Below are 21,623 nucleotides of genomic sequence, written 5' to 3'. Positions count from 1 at the left end.
TCTGTTCTCAGGCCCTTTTATTTTCACACCATATTTTCTTCTGGGAAACTCATTGTCTACCATAGACTCAAAGTCCATTCTCATGCCCAAAGCTCTGTCTCCAGCATTTCTAAGCCATCACCTATTACAGGTCTTGCTACTGCTCAAACTTAAAATGTTGGAAATTGGGCCCATCTTCTCTCTCTCCTAAACCACTTCCTTCTTCTCATTTTCCTATTTCTGTTAATGGCCTCCCATCTCCTCTACCCCTCAGTTATTATCTTTGACTCTTTCCTCCCTTCCACATCCTCCTAATTCAGTCCTTCCCTAAGTCCTTTCTAGTCTATTTCTGTAAAGTGCTTGCATCTCTCCAAACTATTTCTTGAGGCCTTTGTACGTTCAAGGACTCCTGTGCTGTGTTAAGGCCTTGGACTTGGCGCCAGTCTACTTTTCGTTCTTTTGGCAGCATTGAAGCAAAACTCATAAAGCAGTACATATCAATAAATTGAATTACCAAAAATCGAATTTTAACTTAAATAGAAGGAACTGATGCAGTTTGGTTTTTTATTCTTTTTGTCACAATAAATGATTTCACGTGTCTTCAGAATAAAATATAACAAAGCGGAATTATGTGAGCTTTGAGATTGCTGAGTAGAAATTGGATCCCTTATGTAAAGCAGGTGTGATGACTCTGCAGCCCAGTGTAAGTCAGGGAATTCCCCTACTTTCCTGGACATAGTAATCATCTGGGGAATCTTGTTGATAAAATGCAAATTCCTAGGGTCCATACCCTGATACACCGATCGGTAGATTTGGAAGGAAGCTGAGGAATCTGCATCTTTAAACAAAATACAACAGAAATCTAAGGAGCATTTTAAGGAAAAAGTCACGGAGAAGAAAATCCAAGTATTTAATATAGAAATAAAATATTGTCCTTACACCATTAAATTGCTTTATACAACTACTCTTAGTCACCTCATTTATGTTATTTGATCCTGTAATTCTCTCCCAAGAGCTGTTTCCTAAAATTCTATCTCTAGAAGCTCATATCTTTGGTTTCTAGTCTTATCTCAAGTTTAAATTTCAATCTTGGTAGAAGTAACACCTCAGCGTAGATCAATCCATTCATACCACATGAGTGTTTCAGACCCTGTTCTTGGAAAAGCAGGAAGTAGGCAAGACTCCTGAAAGGAGAAAGAAGGTGTCACAACATGCTCAAATAGGCTGGAGAGCTAACGTAATTTACTACATTAAGTAAATTATTTCAGGAATTTCCCAGGGTTTCCTCACAGCAGGCAGGGGTGTGGCAGTCTGAGGCTCATTGCAAATGGTAGTTGAGGAGTGGAATGGGCTCAGGAACCCAAAACCCTGCAAGCTTCCCAAATATAGGCCATGACCCCTCATATTAATGCTGGCCTGGGGCACAGGTGAGTGAGCTGGGCTAAAGCACGGGACCAGGCAGACAAGCCTAAGGGAAAGGGCAGGTGAAGGACCTTTGGTTTTCCTTACCACACACACTAACCCAAGTCCTGTGTGCTCCAGACTTTCTTACGTTAGTGCAGGGGCCTAATGTAGCTTCCAAACACAGTGCTATTATAAACTCTTTTATTTCCCATCTTCTAGAATTTTATTTAACTTTTTAAGGTTTTGCTGTTTGGTTAGAACCCACTTGTTCCAGGCAAGTGGGAGTAGCTCAGAGGCCTGTGTGTAGCCTTCTCTCCTTACACTTCATAGAGAGGATCCAGAGAGGCAGTGACTGTCAGGTCCTGGAAGTTCTTCCTGGTTTTTGGCATCTGGGGACTTGTCCAGCCTATTTTATGGCCATCATTCAAACTTCTATTTGTTTTAAAGTGTTATATAGTTTTGCTTTTATTTTCCAAGAATTAAATACATGTGAGGTCCCCTTCAGTCACAAAGTCACAGTCAGTGTCTCTCTCCCCTCCTGATGCCACTCAAATGCAGACATAGAAGAATCCCCATGGTTCATCCATGGGCAGCTGCTCCCATTTTATAACTGACCCGACCTGTGGTATCTGATTGTCTTGCTGCATCTGAGAAGAGATTTCGCTCTGAAACAGATATTTTCAAGGCCGGTGTACTTTGTCTTTTCTTTTCTTGACTGACCTTGTAAGTCCCTTAATGGTCATGTGCTCTGCCTCAAACTGCATTTTAATATTTTATTTTATTGTTCCAGTAATATTTAGTATTTAGTAATATTTTCATGAAATATATTTTATTTATTCAACAGATACTCATTGAGTGCACTGTTTGAAGGGCTGCAGATAACAGTGGATAAGAATCCTTGCCTTCATGGGGCTTACATAAAATTTATTTTAATTAATTAGTTATTACATGATTATAATAATATCTTAAAATTTTATGGGATTGTGATAACCTCAATCTGACTTAGAAGGTCCGGCTGATAAGTTATACTGGACATATTTTTGCAGAGAAGGTTAAATACAAGGCCAAGAAGTTTATATTTAATTGGGTAGGAGATAAGGAGTCCTTGGAGGCTTTTGATGAGGAAAATGGCATCATCAGAGGATCCCAGGCTTGACGGTAGTGAGTAGATGTGAGTAGATGGACTTCGTGGTGTTTTGGGGCTAACTTTCATAGGGTTCCTCTACTTTATTCTCACTCTGTCACTTACGTGGGCTTGTCAAATTTCTGACAACCCCAAATCAAAAAAATATGTACGTTGGCCCCAAACCAACCACCCTGCAGGGGACCTCCAAGTGGCAATGGTGAGCCAGCCATGCATTTGGCAACTCTCCCACCACAAAACCAGCAAAGTCACAGCACCCAGCAGAGTGCTTCCCCGATCACCAGACCTCAACTAGCACTGACTCCCTGAGGTCTTTTTTATTTTTGTTCAGTCTTTGTCACCGATTGACATTACATAATATGTTGTTTATCAGCTCATTCTCTCCACTAGAGGGTAAACTTCTTGAGAGCAGGATTTTGTCTATTTTGTTTATTGTGTTGGACGAGGAGGGCCTGGTGTATAGTACATGCTCAATAAGCATTTGGTCTGAGATCCAGCGGAGGAGCATCATGGGAACGTGTTCAGTGACCCTTTAACCAAATTTTGGGGTGCATATTTGATTAAGCATCATTTCAGGAATTTTCCTAGGATGATGCTATACAGTCAGTGTGTCAGAGCCAGAGGCAGTTTGCCACATGAGGAGGACATGAGGAGCGGTGGCGAGAAGAGGCCTTCCACACCCATAATGCAATGATGCAGAATGAGATATCAATGAAATTAACCTAATATGGCATATTGGGTGAGATCCACAGCAAATGCTGAAATAATAATATTGGGTAGTTTTCTGACCTAGAGGGATGAATGATTAAGCAATTGGTTTCTTGGATCTTGGTTAATGGAATTTCCTCTGTGTTGTTTATAAAATATGAGACATAGTGTTCTGAATTTTGACTTATTTTGTTTCTTGATGGATAAGTTTGTCCTAGTTAGTCCTGTAGGCACAATAGTAATCAACCAAGAGTGTGGTTTACACTCTGGTCTTCCTTGCAAAACATTCAGTAAATATTTGGGCTTTTACAAATCGTATCTTTGTTTACTGATCAGAGGTCACTGCACCATCACTCAAGGTAAAACATACACAGCAATCTCTGCTTGAAGAAGGGTAGCAACACATGTCACCTTTCAGGGATGAAGCAACATCCTTCGGAAATGTCAATAAGAAGTTAGCCTTTATACACAGTGTATTCTTTGTGGACTTAACTTGGAACAGAAAGGATTATAGTACAATCACAGTAAGGTAGTAAACTAACCCAAGCAGTTACAATTTAAAACAAAGATACAAGTCTTACAAATGTTTATTTGCCCTCATTCAAGACAGAATGTTAAAGTAAATGTAGGCATTAAGTGAGATAAGATGAATCATTTTGTTGATCTGACAGCATTCTTATCTTCCCTCCTTCTTTGGGAATAGATAATTGTTTTTCTCCAAAGATAATTTGTTGGCCAAAAATGACCAGAGTTTCTCAGAGGAATGAAAATTAATAGTGAAAATTCTTTCATAGGGCAAGGGATCTCAAATTGCAAATTTCATGAAGATAGAAACAAACAAACACACCAGAAACTCAGTAATGGACCAACTTGGCACAGCAAACACTTAAATCTACCTTCTCCAATCCAATTAGTGTCAATCCAGGGCAGCCTCAGCACATTGCTTAATCTCCAGCCAGTATTAAAAATGGCTGATTCTTGGCCATTTTGGGCTCTGGATGTAATTCAGATTAGGATAATCCTTCTCTCTTAATGCACTCAGTTGCTTAATTTCATGCATAATTAATTAAATCCCATCCGTAGCACTTTTTGAACATCCCTGCCCTCAGCCAGATGCCTCCATGGACACATCCAACGAAAATTTCTTTGTAAAGTTAAGAAGCTCAAAACCCAACCTGTGACTGCTGCCCCAGCCCCAGGGAGAACTCTATATTACGTGCCCCACATTGTTCTTCTGTCTTTGATTTACATAGTGAAACCAAAAGCATATTGTTCACAGACTATCAAGAAAACATTTTCATTTTCACTTTCCCTGGGCTATTTTTATAAACAAAGCAAATATTCTAACAGACAACTTAGGTTGGACTGATTTTCAACAGTGTCAACAGGTCATTTCTTTCTGCCTATTTTGAGGAAATCCAATTCTGAAGAGTAATCCTATAAATTAGGTCTATAAATGGTTTCTTATTAGAAAAATAGACATATCATTGTCAGCATTGATTTGAGCTTCCTTGGACCACCCAACTGACGTATCTTCCTTTAAGCTACTGAGAGAATTCAGTTCATCAACTCCTATTTACTTGAACCATGTGGTCAGCATTGACAAACTGCTTCCATCTAAAACTGGGCTGAAAATACAAGCGTTATAAAATAAGTAAAATTCAGGTTTGAGAAAGACGGTAACAGCCCACCTTGTTTCTAATCCAGAGAAGAAGACAGATAGGCAGATTAGATAGATAAGATAGATGTAAATATATGTTCATACAATCACACACACCTGTGCATATGCATACACACATTATTTTTTTAAATCCATAAATTCCACTAGCAACCCATTCCATCAGTGAATAAGTTTGGTTCTCATAATAGCATTTTGTATCTGTATATCACCTTAGATTAAGAAGTGTTTCATGATTCTATTTACAGTCACGGTTAAGAGTGCAGGCCCTGGACCCATGGGTTTGGAACCCCGTTCTGGCACAGTGACCTTGCATATATCATCATAACCTCCTAAAGACTCTCTTCATTCATAAGATGCAGATAATCAGATCTACCTACAAGGTTTGTTGTGAGGATAAATGACAGAATATACAAAACAACATCAACTAAACTACAGCATGACGTGAAACATAAAGATGATGCTCAGAATCAGTGGTTCTTTCTATTAATCCTTTAGTTCTTTATCATCTGTTACAGGCCAGGAAGTCTTAAATTTAACTCTACATAATCCAATTCAAATTCAGCAAACAATTTGGAGCAGAGGTGAACAAAACAGAAAAGGGGGCTCATAGGGTGCATGATCAATATATAGCAATATTTTGAAATATTTGAAAATTATATTTTCAAATCAGAGCACAAATAGTTGGATAATAGGTGATTTGGAAAATTATTATTCCAGTAAGCAAACTCATTGACCTCTGCATTAAATAAAATGATTATTTTGGCTTAATATGGCTTAATATAATATTTGGCTTAATATAATACTACCTCTGCTATAATATTACCTCTGCTATTTTCTCAGGAGTAGAATAAATTTGATTTAAGAAATACTCTTCTTTCCTGGAATTCATTAATCATTTACAATTTATCAGAGAAAAAATGTGTCCCAAACATGGATGAGAACAACTAGTTAAAATTTAACAAACCTAAGTGACTGAATGCAAGGCCAATGTAGGTCACTAAGTCACTGTTGGCAATTTTCTCTCAGAGAGCATCTTTTCTGATAGGATTCTGATTTAGGACTTGAAATTGTGGTAAAAAAACAAGTCTCTTCTATAAAATTCTGATAATACATATCAGATTCCAAGGCAAGTCAGCAAAAACCAGAATATACTGCACTTCTAAAACTGGATAAGATAGAATTTCCAATTTCCCAATTTAACTGTTTATTAACCTTGTGAGTATGAAGTTATATATATATTATATATATGTTAACATAAAAGGTAAACATAAAGTTATAAATTGTTACCTTACATTCAAGAAATCAATATTTTATGGTCTTCAACGAAAAGAACTACAATGACAACATGCTCTGCCCAACACACTTACTGGTACGACAGACACCTTTTCATACGGCAAGCAGACTGGTTCTATTATCATTTCATCTTTGATGGGTAGAATTAATTTAGGTGGCATTTCCACCTAAATTAGACAACAAGATGCTCTCTCCTCTGGGGAGCATTACAGTATCAACCTGCAGTTAGTTACAGATAGCTTCCCAATTATCCTAACACCATACTAATGCCATATATTGAATAATTTTTTCTATCATCACTGATATGCAATGCCAACTTGATTGTACTAAACACCAAAATAAATTTAGGCTTATATCTCAACAATATTTATCTATCTACCTATAGTATTATATTGTTTAAAAATTCAATAGCACATTGTTTAAAAAATTATGGATTTATAATATGCTTTAATATTTGAGAGATAGTTTTGCCCTCATTTTTCTTCTTCTTGTTTAGAATTTTCCAAGATAATTTTCTCTCTTTTTTCATTTGAACTTTAGAAAACATCTTATCTAGTTCTTAAAAAAGGAAGAAAGAAAGGAAGGAGAAGAAGAAAAAAATCTCATTTTTAGCTTTATTGCAATATCAATACAGTTCTAAATTATCGTGGAAATAATTGATACTTTTATTGATTCTTTTTATTTAGGCATAAAACATGAGTATTTTTCCAGTTCTTATTTTGTATCCTGATAGTATTATTTGGAATTTTTAATAATATCAATCTTCCTGCTTACTTCTTGTTAAATTTTTCCTTAGATATTTTATCTAGTTGAGTCTGTGTGGTGGAAATTATAAGTGCAATTTTTTCTTCCATTACATATTTTAACTGGTTGTTGTTTCTGTAGACGATGGCTATATTGATTTCTAATTAGTAATTTTTATATACCCACCTTACCAATAGCTACCTTCTAACTGATTATTCATTTACCTTTACATAATTACCCTTTCTGAAGTCATTTATTTTTGCAATTTGGAAGTTTTAAGGGCTATTAGAAATGTAAACTTTATTTAAACTTTATTTATTTATTCCAGCCCAATTCAATTTAGTGTCATCAAATGATTATTGAGTGTTTAATATTGTTATGCTAGGGGCAATAGCCATAAAAATTAGTTTACAATCTAATGAGGTGGATGCAGCATGTGTATATACAATTCTAGGTTGCTATAAATGTTATGAAAGAGCTGGAGCTGGCCTCCAGAGCTTGGGTTTTGGTTTTGGAGGAAGCAGAAATCAAGACACAGCCAGAGATGCAGGAGTTTGTGTGAAGGCAATCTAGGCTGAGGGAGCAGCATGTAAAAAAAGAAACACATGTGAGACATGGGAAAATATGGTGCACGTTAGGGATATTATGTGATTCAATTTGGTTAGACTAGAGAGTGTTGGAAATAGAATCAAGAGAGAAAAAGTAACAGTGGTAGGAAGGGACATTTGTTATGTTTACATTCACTGTGATGGGATATAGAAAGTCATGGAAGGTTTTTGAGCAGGTGAATGTCATAATCAGAGCTCCATTTATAGGAAGATGAATCTGTCTGCAATATGACAACTGATTTGGAGCAGGAGGTAACTGAAGTGGAGGAAGGGAAATCAGTTAATAGGCAGCATAGACAAGCAGTCTAGACAAGAAATAAAAGGGTCTTCTCTAGGACATTGGCCATGGAAATAGAAAATAGCAATAAAACAGAAGTGACAGTGAAGGCTTCCCTGGTGGCACAGTGGTTAAGAATCCACCTACCCGAATTCTAGCAAACATTTAGAGAAGAGCTAACACCTATTCTTCTCAAACTCTTCCAAAATACAGCAGAGGGAGGAACACTCCCAAACTCATTCTATGAGGCCACCATCACCCTGATACCAAAACCAGACAAAGATGTCACAAAAAAAGAAAACTATAGACCAATATGACTGATGTACATAGATGCAAAAATCCTCAAGAAAATACTAGCAAACAGAATCCAACAGCACATTAAAAGGAACATACACCATGATCAAGTGGGGTTTATCCCAGGAACACAAGGATTCTTCAGTATACACAAATCAATCAATGTGATAAACCATATTAACAAATTGAAGGAGAAAAACCATATGATCATCTCAATAGATGCAGAGAAAGCTTTCAACAAAATTCAATACCCATTTATGAAAAAAACCCTTCAGAAAGTAGGCATAGAGGGAACTTAACATACTAAAGGCTGTATATGACAAACACACAGCCAGCATAATTCTCAATGGTGAAAAACTGAAAGCATTTCCACGAAGATCAGGAAAAAGACAAGGTTGCCCACTCTCACCTCTATTATTCAACATATTTTTGGAAGCTTTAGCCACAGCAATCAGAGAAGAAGAAGAAATAAAAGAAATCCAAATTGGAAAAGAAGAAGTAAAACTCTTACTGCTTGCAGATGACATGATACTATACATAGAGAATCCCAAAGATGATACCAGAAAACTACTAGAGCTAATCAATGAATTTCATAAAGTAGCAGGGTACAAAATTAATGCACAGAAATATCTTGCACTCCTATACAATAACAGTGAAAGATCAGAAAGAGAAATTAAGGGAACAATCCCATTTACCGTTGCGACACAAAGAATAAAATACCTAGGAATAAAACTAACTTAAGCAGACAAAAGAACTGTATGCAGAAAACTATAGCCACTGATGAAAGAAATTAAAGATGATACAAACAGGGCTTCCCTGGTGGCACCGTGGTTGAGAGACCACCTGCCGATGCAGGGGACACGGGTTTGTGTCCTGGTCCGGGATTATCCCACATGCTACGGAGCGGCTGGGCCTGTGAGCCATGTCCGCTGAGCCTGCGCTCTGCAATGGGAGAGGCCGCAACAGTGAGAGACCCGCATACAGCAAAAAAAAAAAAAAAAAAAAAAAAAAAAAAAAGATGATACAAACAGATGGATAGATATGTTCTTGTTCTTGGATTGGAAAAATCAACATTGTGAAAATGACTATATTACCCAAAGCAATCTACAAATTCAATGCAAACCCTATCAAACTACCACTGGCATTTTTCACAGAACTAGAACAAAAAATTTCACAATCTGTATGGAAACACAAGACCCTGAATAGCCAAAACAATCTTGAGAAAGAAAAACAGAGCTGGAGGAATCAGGCTCCCACACTTCAGACTATACTACAAAGCTACAGTAATTAATACAGTATGGTACTGGTACAAAAACAGAAATATAGAACAATGGAACAGGATAGAAAGCCCAGACATAAACCCACACACATATGGTCCACCTTATGTTTGATAAAGGAGGCAAGAATATACAGTGGAGAAAAGACAGCCTCTTCAATAAGCAGTGCTGGGAAAACTGGACAGCTACATGAAAAAGAATGAAATTAGAACACTCCCTAACACCATACACAAAAATAAACTCAAAATGGATTAAAGACCTACATGTAAGGCCAGACACTATAAAACTCTTAGAGGAAAACATAGGCAGAACTCTATGACATACATCACAGCAAGATCCTTTTTGACCCACCTCCTAGATAAATGGAAATAAAAACAAAAATAAACAAATGGGACCTAATGAAACTTCAAAGCTTTTGCACAGCAAAGGAAACCATAAATAAGACTAAAAGACAGCCCTCAGAATGGGAGAAAATATTTGCAAACAAATCAACGGACAAAGGATTAATCTCCAAAATATACAAGCAGCTCATGCAGTTCAATATATATAAAAAAAAAAACCTAATCCAAAAATGGGCAGAAGACCTAAATAGACATTTCTCCAAAGAAGATATACAGGTTGCCAACAAACACATGAAAGGATGCTCAACATCACTAATCATTAGAGAAATGCAAATCAAAACTACAATCAGGTATCACCTCACTCTGGTCAGAATGGCCATCATCAAAAAATCTACAAACAGTAAATGCTGGAGAGGGTGTGGAGAAAAGGGAACCCTCTTGCACTGTTGGTGGGAATGTAAATTGATACAGCCACTATGGAGAGCAATATGGAGGTTCCTTAAAAAACTAAAACTAGAACTACCATATGACCCAGCAATCCCACTACTGGGCATATACCCTGAGAAAACCATAATTCAAAAAGAGTCATGTACCACAATGTTCATTGCAGCTCTATTTACATTAGCCAGGACATGGAAGCAACCTAAGTGTCCATCAACAGATGAATGGATAAAGAAGATGTGGCACATATATACAATGGAATGTTACTCAGCCATAAAAAGAAATGAAATTGAGTTTTTTGTAGTGAGGTGGATGGATCTAGAGACTGTCATGCAGAGTAAAGTAAGTCAGAAAGATAAAACAAATACTGTATGCTAACACATATATATGGAATCTAAAAAAAAAAAAAAGTTCTGAAGAACCTAGGGGCAGGACAGGAATAAAGACGCAAATGTAGAGAATGGACTTGAGGACACGGGGAGGGGTTAGGGTAAGCTGGGATGAAGTGAGAGAGTGGCATGGACGTATATATACACTACCAAATGTAAAATAGATAGCTAGTGGGAAGCAGCCACATAGCACATGGAGATCAGCTCGGTGATTTGTGTCCACCTAGAGGGGTGGGATAGGGAGGGTGTGAGGGAGATGCAAGAGAGAGGAGATATGGGGATATATGTTTATGTATAGCTGACTCACTTTGTTAAACAGCAGAAACTAACACACCATTGCAAAGCAATTATACTCCAATGAAGATGTTAAAAAAAAAAAGAAAGAATCAGACTGCCAATGCAGGGACACGGGTTTGAGCCCTGGTCCGGGAAGTCCCACATGCCGCGGAGCAGCTAAGCCCGTGTGCCACAACTACAGAGCCTGAGCTCTAGATCCCACAAGCTACAACTACTGAGCCCTCGTGCCACAACTACTGAAGCCCGTGCGCCTAGAGCCAGTGCTCTGCGACACTGCAGAGAGAAGCCACTGCAATGAGAAGACTGCACATCACAATGAAGAGTAGCCCCAGCTCACCACAACTAGAGAAATCCCGCGTGCAGCAATGAAGATCCAATGCAGCCAAAAATAAATAAATAAAATAAGTAAATTTATATAAAAAAAAGAAATGACAGTGAGAAAATAGTTTTAATAATAAGCTTCGACAACTGATGAGATGAATAAACAAGGAGGATGACTGTGAGGCTTTAATTGGCTGGTGGTTGGTGATGTGATTGGCAATGATTGGTAAGTCAGAGAGGGTAACTGTTAAGGAGGAAAGAAAAGGCAACAAATCTGGTTTTGATGTACTCATTTTGTTATAATAATTATTGATTATTTACTGAGTAGGAACATTTATCTTTTTTTCAAATCAAAACAAGTATTCCTTTGTAAAGATTTAGGATTAAACATTGAAGTATTAGTATTTCTTTCAATTTAGATGTATTTCTCCCACTAAATATTTAATCAAAATTTGCAGTAAGCTTGCTTTCAGAGAATGAAATGAGGGATATTAAAAATAGGGGTAATTATGCTGCATAATTGTAAATTATCAATAGGAGATGATGATAAGCATGTTGTCCCAATATACAAGGAAGCTCTAGGGGCAGAATGAAAAGGACAGCTCCCGCCTAATATTTCATTTTGTGCCCTTTCCTTCAGTTAAGCTCCCAGTCACATATATGGGACGTGGATTTTCCTAGCCCCTGCCTCCTGTAGCCAGGGTTTCCTCTGTGGTAACGAGATGAAGCCTCAGAGAAAACAAAGTAGGCTCCTGACTTGTTTCCCCTCTGTGGCAGGTGTGGTGCCCCACCAGCTGGTGCTTCCAGACAGAGGGAGGAGTTGAGCTCAAAAGCTCACTACACTGTCGGTGGGAATGTATTGATAGATTGGTGCAGTCACAGTGGAGAACAGTATGGAGATTCCTTAAGAAACTAAAAATAGAGCTACCATATGATCCTGCAATCCCAATCCTGGGCATATATCTGGAGAAAACCGTAATTTGAAAGGATGTATGCTTTCCAATGTTCATTGCAGCACTATTTAGAGTAGCTAAGACATGGAAGCAACCTAAGTGTCTATCGACAGATGAATGGATAAAGAAGCTGTGTGGTATACACACAATGGAATATTACTCAGCCATAAAAAAGAATGAAATAATGCCATTTGCAGCAACATAGGTGGACCTAGAGATAATCATACTAAGTGAAGTAAGTTAGACAGAGAAAGACAAATATCATATGGTATTACATTTGTGTGGAATCTAAAAAAAATGGTACAAATGAACTTTTTTACAAAGCAGAAATAGACTCAAAGACATAGAAAACAAACTTATGGTTACCAAAGGGGATGGGGTGGGGGAAAGATAAATTAGGAGTTTGGGATTAACATATACACACTACTATGTGTAAAGTAGATAACGAATAAGGAACTACTCTATACCATAGGGAGCTATATTCAATATCTTGTAATAACCTGTAATGAGAAAAGAATCTGAAAAAGTGTATATATATATATATATATATATATATATATATATATATATATACACACACACACACACACATATGTATAACTGAATTACTTTGCTGTACACCTGAAACTAAGACAACATTGTAAATTAACTATACTGCAGTTAAAAAAAAAAAGGTTAACAAAATAAATAAAATGAGGGGGGCATGTATCCTTAGGCTACCATCTGGGAAAAAAAGCCCACTGCAAACTGAGAACCTATGAAAATAGTCAATAGATAGGTGAAGGGGGTCCAAAGTTACAGACTTCCAGCTATAAAATAAGTCCAGGGGATATAATGTACAGCATGGGGATTATAGTTAATAGTACAGTATTGCATATTTGAAAGTTGCTAAGAGGGTAGATCTTAAAAGTTCTCATCACAAGAAAAAAAAAGTTTTTTGTAACTATGTGTGCTGACAGATGTTAACTAGACTTACTGTGGTGATCATTTCATAATATATACTAATATCAAATCATGTTGCACAGTTGAAGCTAATATAATGTTATATGTTAATTATATTTCAATTAAAATAAAAAAGAAAATGGCCAACACAGTGGGGCAGGAATACATTTCCAGTGTCATTCATTCCTGTCAAGAGTGACATGCTGAGACCTGGTGGAAGGCAAAGCCTCCACCTACCATAGGCACAGGTTAAAAGTAATGATCCTTCATCGCAGGTCTAAGAAAGGACTTGCGGTAATTTGGGGTATTTGGGTTATGGTACCAGGCTCTGTCTTAAGGTTGGGGCGGTTTGTTCTGGCCGAGGTCAGCTGTGTGTTTGTTCTCTCCACCTGTACTGGAAGCTGTTGCAACACACAGCCTCCCCGGCCCCCTCCCTCCTCATCGCAACTAAGGCTAATGCTTCACTAGCCTTTGCAGAAGAGTTGGCTTCGCAGGAGGGTTGAGCTGGGCCAGAAAGGAGGAGCTTAGACCTGTGTGCAAAACCTGGGAACCTGACTAAACATTAGTCCGGGGCCAGGATGAGGACAAAGAGACTGGAAAGACATCCCGCCCCCCTGGTAAGAAAGCCCCGTGATCACCTCCAGCCACTGGCGGTCCTGCCATCCTCGGAACTTAAATAAAGGGACAATTGGAGCCGAAATGTCACAGTTCTGACCCTTCAGGCTTGGACCACCGGGCACCCCCGACACCATGAGTTGGTCCTCACACCCCCGGAGTTTAATCCTCTGCTTCTACACTCTTTCATTGCTCTCTTCAACATGCCTGGCAGTAAGTGTGCTGTTTACAAAACGTATTTGTTTTAAATGGAAAGCTTAAAAATAAGAAAATATACAATAAACTAGTGAAATGTCTGTATTTTTCTCCTCTAGTATATTGCTACCCGAGACAACTGCTGCATCTTAGATGAAAGATTTGTAAGTAGTTTTTATGTTTCTCGCTGTGTTTGCACTGGACGTGGGCAGAGTTGCAAATATCATTTGGCAGTTTAGACTTTTTTGTTTAATGGAGTCTAGGTTTTACCTATTTTGATTAGTAGATCTTATGTAGCTTTTTATCAGGATTTTAAAGCACTCTATTATTGTATTTTCAGGGTAGTTATTGCCCAACTACCTGTGGAATTGCAGATTTCCTGTCTACTTACCAAACCAGTGTAGACAAGGATCTACAGAATTTGGAAGGCATCTTACGTCAGGTTGAGAACAAGACATCAGAAGCCAAAGAGTTGGTCAAAGCAATCCAGATCAGCTACCACTCTGATGGACCAGCAAAGCCAAGTGAGAATCTAACCACCACTGACTGAGAACTTCATCTGTGAAGTTCTTTTGCTGTTATTTCAGTGGTTCTGTTTGTTCACGTATTTTATGTCTCTGATCCCATGTTACAGATGGGATAGAGAGTGCTACCAAGATTTCCAAGAAAATGTTGGAAGAAATTATGAAATACGAAACATTGATTTCAACACATGAATCAACAGTTCGGTAAGCATTTTTTGTTTCAATTTGCTCTCCAAGACTGAGCTAGTGTTTACTCAATATTCCAAGCTTCAGTAGAAGAAATCTTTTTATTTTTTTCTACTTGTATCTAATTGACATGATGCCTGACCATCTTGAACACAGTGGAGATAGAAGTATTTAGGCAATATGAGTTGTATTGGATTGTAATTGCTTTTTAATAATGATGTAGAAAAAAAAATCATGTGGGAGAAAGATGTTTTAGGTGTCTTCAAATGCTTTATGACCGTATTTACCAAAATGTTTCCCCTCACCCCCATTTGTCTTACAACATAAATTCAAACTGATGGGAATATGGGTGTTGAAAATAAAATTCTTTTTATAAGAATGTCAACAAATGTGTGGTGAGGAATTTGTAAGCAGAGACATAGGAAGGATCTTGGCTGCAAAAGTAAATTATACTGAAGGCAGAGCAGAAAAAAATGTGTTTTAAGAGATAAGTGTAACAAACATTGTAAAGCTACCTGTTGATCATGGAACCTGCAATTACGTATTCTCCTCCCTTCTCTTGAAAGTAAGATGTCTCTGTTAACAACTTCCCAGGGACTCGTAGACTTTCTGAACATAGGGTCTCAGATACAGTTTTAGTTTCTTCCTCAATTTTTTTCCTAAATTTTTCTCAAAGTAGTATAAGAAATTGAGATAAATGATGGCTGAGGAAAAGTGGCCCAGGAGGGATTTATCCTCTTTTTGATATCAGAGGGCTATTATTATTATTGTGATATTATTAGCATTATGATTTGCATTATTATTGCCCATCATTGAAGTTGAAGGAGACTACAGTGTAGAAATTTTCTAAGGCGCAGTAGAGAAAAACGTGGTCAAATAGTTTGTCTATCCTGAACCTCAAAGAAAGAGATGACAATCTATGTACTGTAGGTAGTTTTCTATCATTTCTGAATATGTACAAGCATCCCTGTGAGAAACAACAAAAGCAGGAGTTTTCACTTCCTCCAGGCTTTTGCTGAAGCTGTGTAAATAGAAACACTAAGAAGAAAGGGAAAATGTCTGTTATTTTATTTTAGGTAAGGTAGTGCCCCAGATACTTTTCCTATGTAAGTTATAAGATTGAAGTCCATAAACAGATCCTCAGTAAATCCACAAGTGAAAAGGAATAATGCTTCAGCACATGTGAATTTCAGAACAGGGCCTTTCTTTCCCTAAGAATATTGTCCCAAGAATAATCACCAGAGGGTCTTCCTATTAATCAAGGTCATCACTTATGTACCTCATTATCTGCTGCCCTTTATGCAAAAGATAAATTCAGAAAGGCCACTTAACAATGATACTCTTTATTGGCAAGGACCCTGTTATATTCTTTTCCAAAAAGCTTAGAATTTTAATTCACCTCAATTTATTTATTAACGTCATTTTACACTTTTTCCAAGAATGGAGTAATTTATCAGGAAATAATTCTTGAGAAAATAAGGTGGTATTTTTAAAAGAATATACAAAATTATTCCTCTAAAAGGAATACTCGGTTATCTTATTATTTTGCTTATAGATTTTTGCAGGAAATATATAATTCAAATAATCAAAAAATCATCAACCTGAAACAGAAAGTGGTCCAACTGGAAGCAAAGTGTCAGGAACCTTGTCAAGATACAGTGAAAATACATGATACAACTGGGAAAGGTAAGTGAAAGTTTTATATTGGATTAAGTTCATCAAAGCAAATATAAAAAGTAAAGGAGATTGTATGTATTGGAATGTATACAAATACATTGGAAAATGTCTAGCTATTAAATCTAAACAGTCTGCTTAGACTTTTCTTGAGTAGCTAAAAAAAAAATACTTTAAAGGAATAATCACGTGAGAAGTAAGAAAATACTTCTCAGGAAGTGAATAGTTTACGACAAGTTAAAAATGTCATTTTCAAGGCTGGCACAGTCTTACCTGGATTTCAAACCACCACAAACATTTCTTCTTTTTCAGATTGTCAAGACATTGCCAATAAGGGGGCCAGAGAGAGTGGGCTTTACTTTATCAAACCTCTGAAAGCTAAGCAGCAGTTCTTAGTATACTGTGAAATTGATGGGTCTGGAAATGGATGGACTGTGTTTCAGAAGGTATTTTTTCCCACAACAAATGTATTTAATAGACACCTAATTGTTCTGCTATATGCCCGATACGTTTCCAAGCACCTTGTGAACATTAACTCAATTAACACTCACAACTTCCCTTTGCGGTAGTTTTTGCCTTCTTATCGCTATTTACAGAGGAGGAAACAGGCACAAGAGGCTGAGTATCAATAACTTGCCCAAAGTCACATAACTAATAAGTAACAGAGTAAGGATATAGTCTGGTTTCAGTCTGTGCTGTGACTCTCTACTATGCTGGCCCTGCTGTTGTAGATTCATGATGGCACATAATCACAATATCATAGTGACAAAGAACTTGAAGAGACCTCTCTTGACAGGTACATCAAGACCTAGGGCTGCCCATCACAAGAAGATGATGTCACCCAGAGGATACACTGAGGCTGTTCCAAGATCAGGACCCTCTATTGCCTTTGCCAGCTCCAGGCACCCACTGCAAATCCTCTTGCATTGTCTACCTTTGACCACTGTTACAACTAATCCTGCAGGGGGCACTCAGAGCCAGTGAGTGATGGGAGCTCTGGCTGGTAGACACAGATTGAGCAATAGGTTGATCTTTCTGCCATCAGTACAAGAATCAGCAATATCAAGCTGGTGTTCTGGAGTCTTCTAGGAGTCTTTTTAAGACGACTAGTTTTGGGCTTCCCTGGTGGCACAGTGGTTGAGAGTCCGCCTGCCGATGCAGGGGACACGGGGTCGTGTCCCGGTCCGCGGAGGGGCTGGGCCCGTGAGCCATGGCCGCTGAGCTTGCGCGTCCGGAGCCTGCGCAATGGGAGAGGCCACAACAGTGAGCGGCCCGCGTACGGCCAAAAAAACCACAAACTACTAGTTCTATAACTACTAGTAGTTAAAACTACTACTAGTAGTTTTAAAACTACTAGTTTATAATTTATCATGTGCCAGTCGCTCTTTTAAGTACTTTTACATTCTCTGGTGTAATCCCTGCAACAACCCTAAGAAGTAAGCGTCATTATTGCTACTTGATAGGTGAGAAAACTGAAGCAGCTAGCCCAGGGTCACTTAGTAAATGATGAAATCAGACCCTCCATATTTTGGACAAAATGTTTATAATTTTTTTGTGTGTGCACTGATAATCCACTCTCTCCTTTTGCCCATACAATTGTGTAATTAGAGGCTTGATGGCAGTGTGGATTTCAAGAAAAACTGGATTCAATATAAAGAAGGGTTTGGACATCTGTCTCCTACTGGAAACACAGAATTTTGGCTGGGAAATGAGAAGATTCATTTGATAAGCACACAGTCTACCATCCCATATGTATTAAGAGTGCAGTTGGAGGATTGGAATGGCAGAACCAGGTACTATTAGAAAAGACTTTTAACTTTTTGCCGTAGAGACATTCTGGAGTATGCACTTTCCAGCTCTCAACAGAACAGTGGGGAAGACAGTCTGACAGATGAGAAGAGCACATCCAACTATGTTCCCCAGAAGTCAGTTTGATTCTTGGGCAGTCCAAGTTGCTAGGTCCTATTTAGGCAGGATCTAAGTGTTCTGGTACAATCCACTTACCCTGGAACCATACAAAATAATAGCTAGTATTTCCTGAGCATTTAATATGTACCATAAATTGAACATGAAATTATAATTTAATCTAATCCAAATAACTGTTTCAAGAGGCAGGAACTACTATTAATCCCATTTTACAGATTAACATTTCCACGGTCGCATCGTTGGTATAGGGTAAAGGATGGATTTAAACTTAGATAGGTTAACTCTACAACCCATCCTTTTAGTGATTATCCTTGTTGAAGAGTGAATCTAGCTTCTTCAGATTTCCCAGCGCTTTAATGATCATTCAGTCAGTCAAATCCAGAGCTACTTTAAAATGAAACCAGCTGGCTTCTTTGGTGAGCTAGAGCTGCCTGGGCACTTTGAGTGTTGTATGCCTAATTAAAATTAAAAACAATATCCAACCCTCTTGTTACGTCTATGGCATGATGAAATATAGTCTGTGTCCAAATACGTATTTTTACTTTTTAAAGTTTTTAACCAGAAAGTATAATACCATAGTCAGTAGACCTCCTATGAGAACATCTCCTATATCCCAAGTCCTAGAGATCAGGGAAGCTAAATGTTTTCTGGAAATCTCTGTTCATGCACCAAAGCCCATTCTTCCCTGAACTCCATAGAATTCTGGCCCTCATTCACAACTTTTTTTCCAGGGGAGAATCTCTCTCTGATCCTATAGCTCATGTTTTGTGGGCCATACAGGGAACTTCTTTTTTGTGATGCTTGAGGAAACCCTCCTTCTTGTCACTGCCACACAGCCTTGAGAAAGGAAAACCCCTTTAGGACTTCACACTTTAGATGGTATGAGTGGCTAATGGAACTGTAGCTCCTTCAAGTTTGCTGCATTGTTTGTCACTCACTGTCAGATAATGAATGTGGTTTATGAGAACTGTGTGTACATGCTACATACTGAGATAAAAGTGGAAAATATGAAATTAGTCAGGTTCATCCACATATCTGGATTGGATATTAGGATCTTATAGGCAAAAAGCATTCAGATGGCTGAAATGTTTAGTCTTCCTGGGACTAGAAGCCTTCCTTGAAGTCTTCTAGACCCAGGCTGAGTGGTGTGGGTTCCCACATCCATTTTCCCTTGCCAGATTTGCAGAAAATTTTATTCAATGAGCACATTTCAGATTAAGAAGCAAAGATAAAAATTCCAAACAATTGTCCTATGAAAGAGAGAACTTCTGAGATGCCTTCTGAGGCTCAGGGTCTAAGGTCTCTATTCCCTTCTTTGTAGTACTGCAGACTATGCTACGTTCAGGGTGACAGGTGAAAATGACAAATACCGCATGACATATGCCTACTTTATTGGTGGAGATGCTGGAGATGCGTTTGATGGCTACGATTTTGGCGAGGATACTAGTGACAAGTTTTTCACATCCCACAATGGCATGCAGTTCAGTACCTGGGACAATGACAACGATAAGTTTGAAGGCAACTGCGCTGAACAGGATGGATCTGGTTGGTGGATGAACAAATGTCATGCTGGCCACCTCAATGGAATTTATTACCAAGGTATGCCTTTCTTCCTTAGATGCATGAATTTGTGCATAGTCTATATTTTTATAAAAGGTAATAAATAAATATAAGGAAATGAATAAAGATATTGAGAGCTTATTATATAGTTCTTTATTTTAAACCAGAATTGAATACTGCTAGCTTATACCTGAAATTGGTCCTTCTACAAGAAATCCAACTGCTGCAAACTATGCAGTGGTATTCATCGTGCCTCCATCAGAGTTGATACTTTGGGTTATGGTGTCTCCTCTAGGCTTACCATATATATGATCTGGATGGACTAACATTACCATGCTTATGCTTGTTAACACAGTAGCTTGGTTCAGCTTCCCATGAGCTATGTGTCAGATAGATCCAGTAAGCAGTGAGTAGGTGTCTGGAGGAATTAAGCAAAGAGCAGGGATGTATTGGTGAGGGCAGATGTCTATGAAAGCTTAAGAGGAGAAGAGTCCAGCCTGAGGAGTGTAGACACTTATTTTAGGACAAGGGGAGGGCAAGCTATAGTTTGCTCTAAGACTGGAGTAGTTCTGAGCACTGGTTTTACTTACTGACAAACTATTGTAACTACCCAACAGGTATGCATGGAGAAATCCTCATCCATTAAAATGAGCAATCTTCCCTCCTTAGGGCACTGTCCTAGCCAAGAGGTGACTTGGAATCCTCTTAAAAACTACTTAAACTTACCTTTTGGTTTTCACAATGTTTTTTTTTGAAACCTAACTTAGTTTTGCACCAACAAACCATGTAATTAGAAGAAGCTCTCAGGGAAGGTGCCTGACCCATATGGTCCAGAGTAGCCGTGTTGATAGCTTGTGGTACCCTCCAGTACTAGACTCTGACAATCCCTTACAAAATCACAGGAGATCTAGTGTCCAGGAACGAGGTGAAAGCACTTCAGCCTAGCCTCCACTTTATAATGGAGATGTAAAATAACATTCCAGAACTGAGCTCCTCGTATTTTCCAGTAAAATTGTGTTTTTCAGATGACCTGAGATCATCTGATGAGGAATTATGACCTGTTTTCAGAAAGGTGGTCCATCATAGCTGAATCCAGGATGGCTAAACTTAGGGAGAGAGACCAATTAGGGAAATTTGGGGTTCTAAGCCTGTTAGCAGTGAATACATTTAAAGTATGGATGTGACCAGAAAGCACAACACAGCTGTAAGAGTTTGTTTAATAATAAGTTTATGTCAATTGTAAATGGAGATTTTAGGAGTCTTTAAGGATATTTTCAGCAAGTAGATAACACTATAAAATCTGATGTAAATGGCAATGGACTTCATACTGGACAGTTCTTTATAGACTTTCTGAGGGGAAGAGATTCAAGAGCAGTGATATGTGCATCTACAATTTGTTTTAGGCGGCACTTACTCAAAAACATCTACTACTAATGGTTATGATAATGGCATTATTTGGGCCACTTGGAAATCCCGGTGGTATTCAATGAAGAAAACCACCATGAAATTAATCCCATATAACAGAATCGCTATTGGAGAAGGACAGCAACACCACCTTGGGGGAGCCAAACAGGTCAGACCAGAACATCATGTTGAAATAGAATATGACTAAGTCATTTTACCCTGAGGATTAGATGTTCATTTCTGTTAACCCACAAAGTTTCAGAAACTTTTATGAAATTTTCTTCCCATTTTCTCTTACTGTATTTATTAATTTTAAGTCTTTTATTAAGAATAGTTAGCCTTGAATGGCAATTAAAACTCACTTTGGACTGTATTCCCAAATGACTGAATGCAGAATTATTTAAAATTTGTTTATTTAATGAGATAATAATATTTTACCTTATTTC

The 21,623-nt window shown here is 38.0% G+C and overlaps 1 protein-coding gene across 1 annotated transcript; it reads left to right on the top strand.

Annotated features, from left to right (window-relative positions):
- Nucleotides 1-13,843: 13,843 nt before the first annotated feature.
- FGG (fibrinogen gamma chain) lies at nucleotides 13,844-21,385 on the top strand. The gene is made up of 9 exons (XM_060147151.1): nucleotides 13,844-13,921; nucleotides 14,023-14,067; nucleotides 14,244-14,427; nucleotides 14,538-14,631; nucleotides 16,169-16,299; nucleotides 16,600-16,733; nucleotides 17,896-18,080; nucleotides 19,535-19,812; nucleotides 21,177-21,385. Exons 1-9 carry the CDS (start codon nucleotides 13,844-13,846, stop codon nucleotides 21,383-21,385), a joined length of 1,338 nt encoding a protein of 445 aa, XP_060003134.1.
- Nucleotides 21,386-21,623: the final 238 nt, after the last annotated feature.

Source organism: Lagenorhynchus albirostris, chromosome 4 (genome assembly GCF_949774975.1).
Source record: "Lagenorhynchus albirostris chromosome 4, mLagAlb1.1, whole genome shotgun sequence".
Taxonomy (NCBI): Eukaryota; Metazoa; Chordata; class Mammalia; order Artiodactyla; family Delphinidae; genus Lagenorhynchus; species Lagenorhynchus albirostris.
The sequence above is the reverse complement of the archived record's forward strand: the minus strand, read 5'-3'. Positions and strand labels throughout refer to the sequence as shown.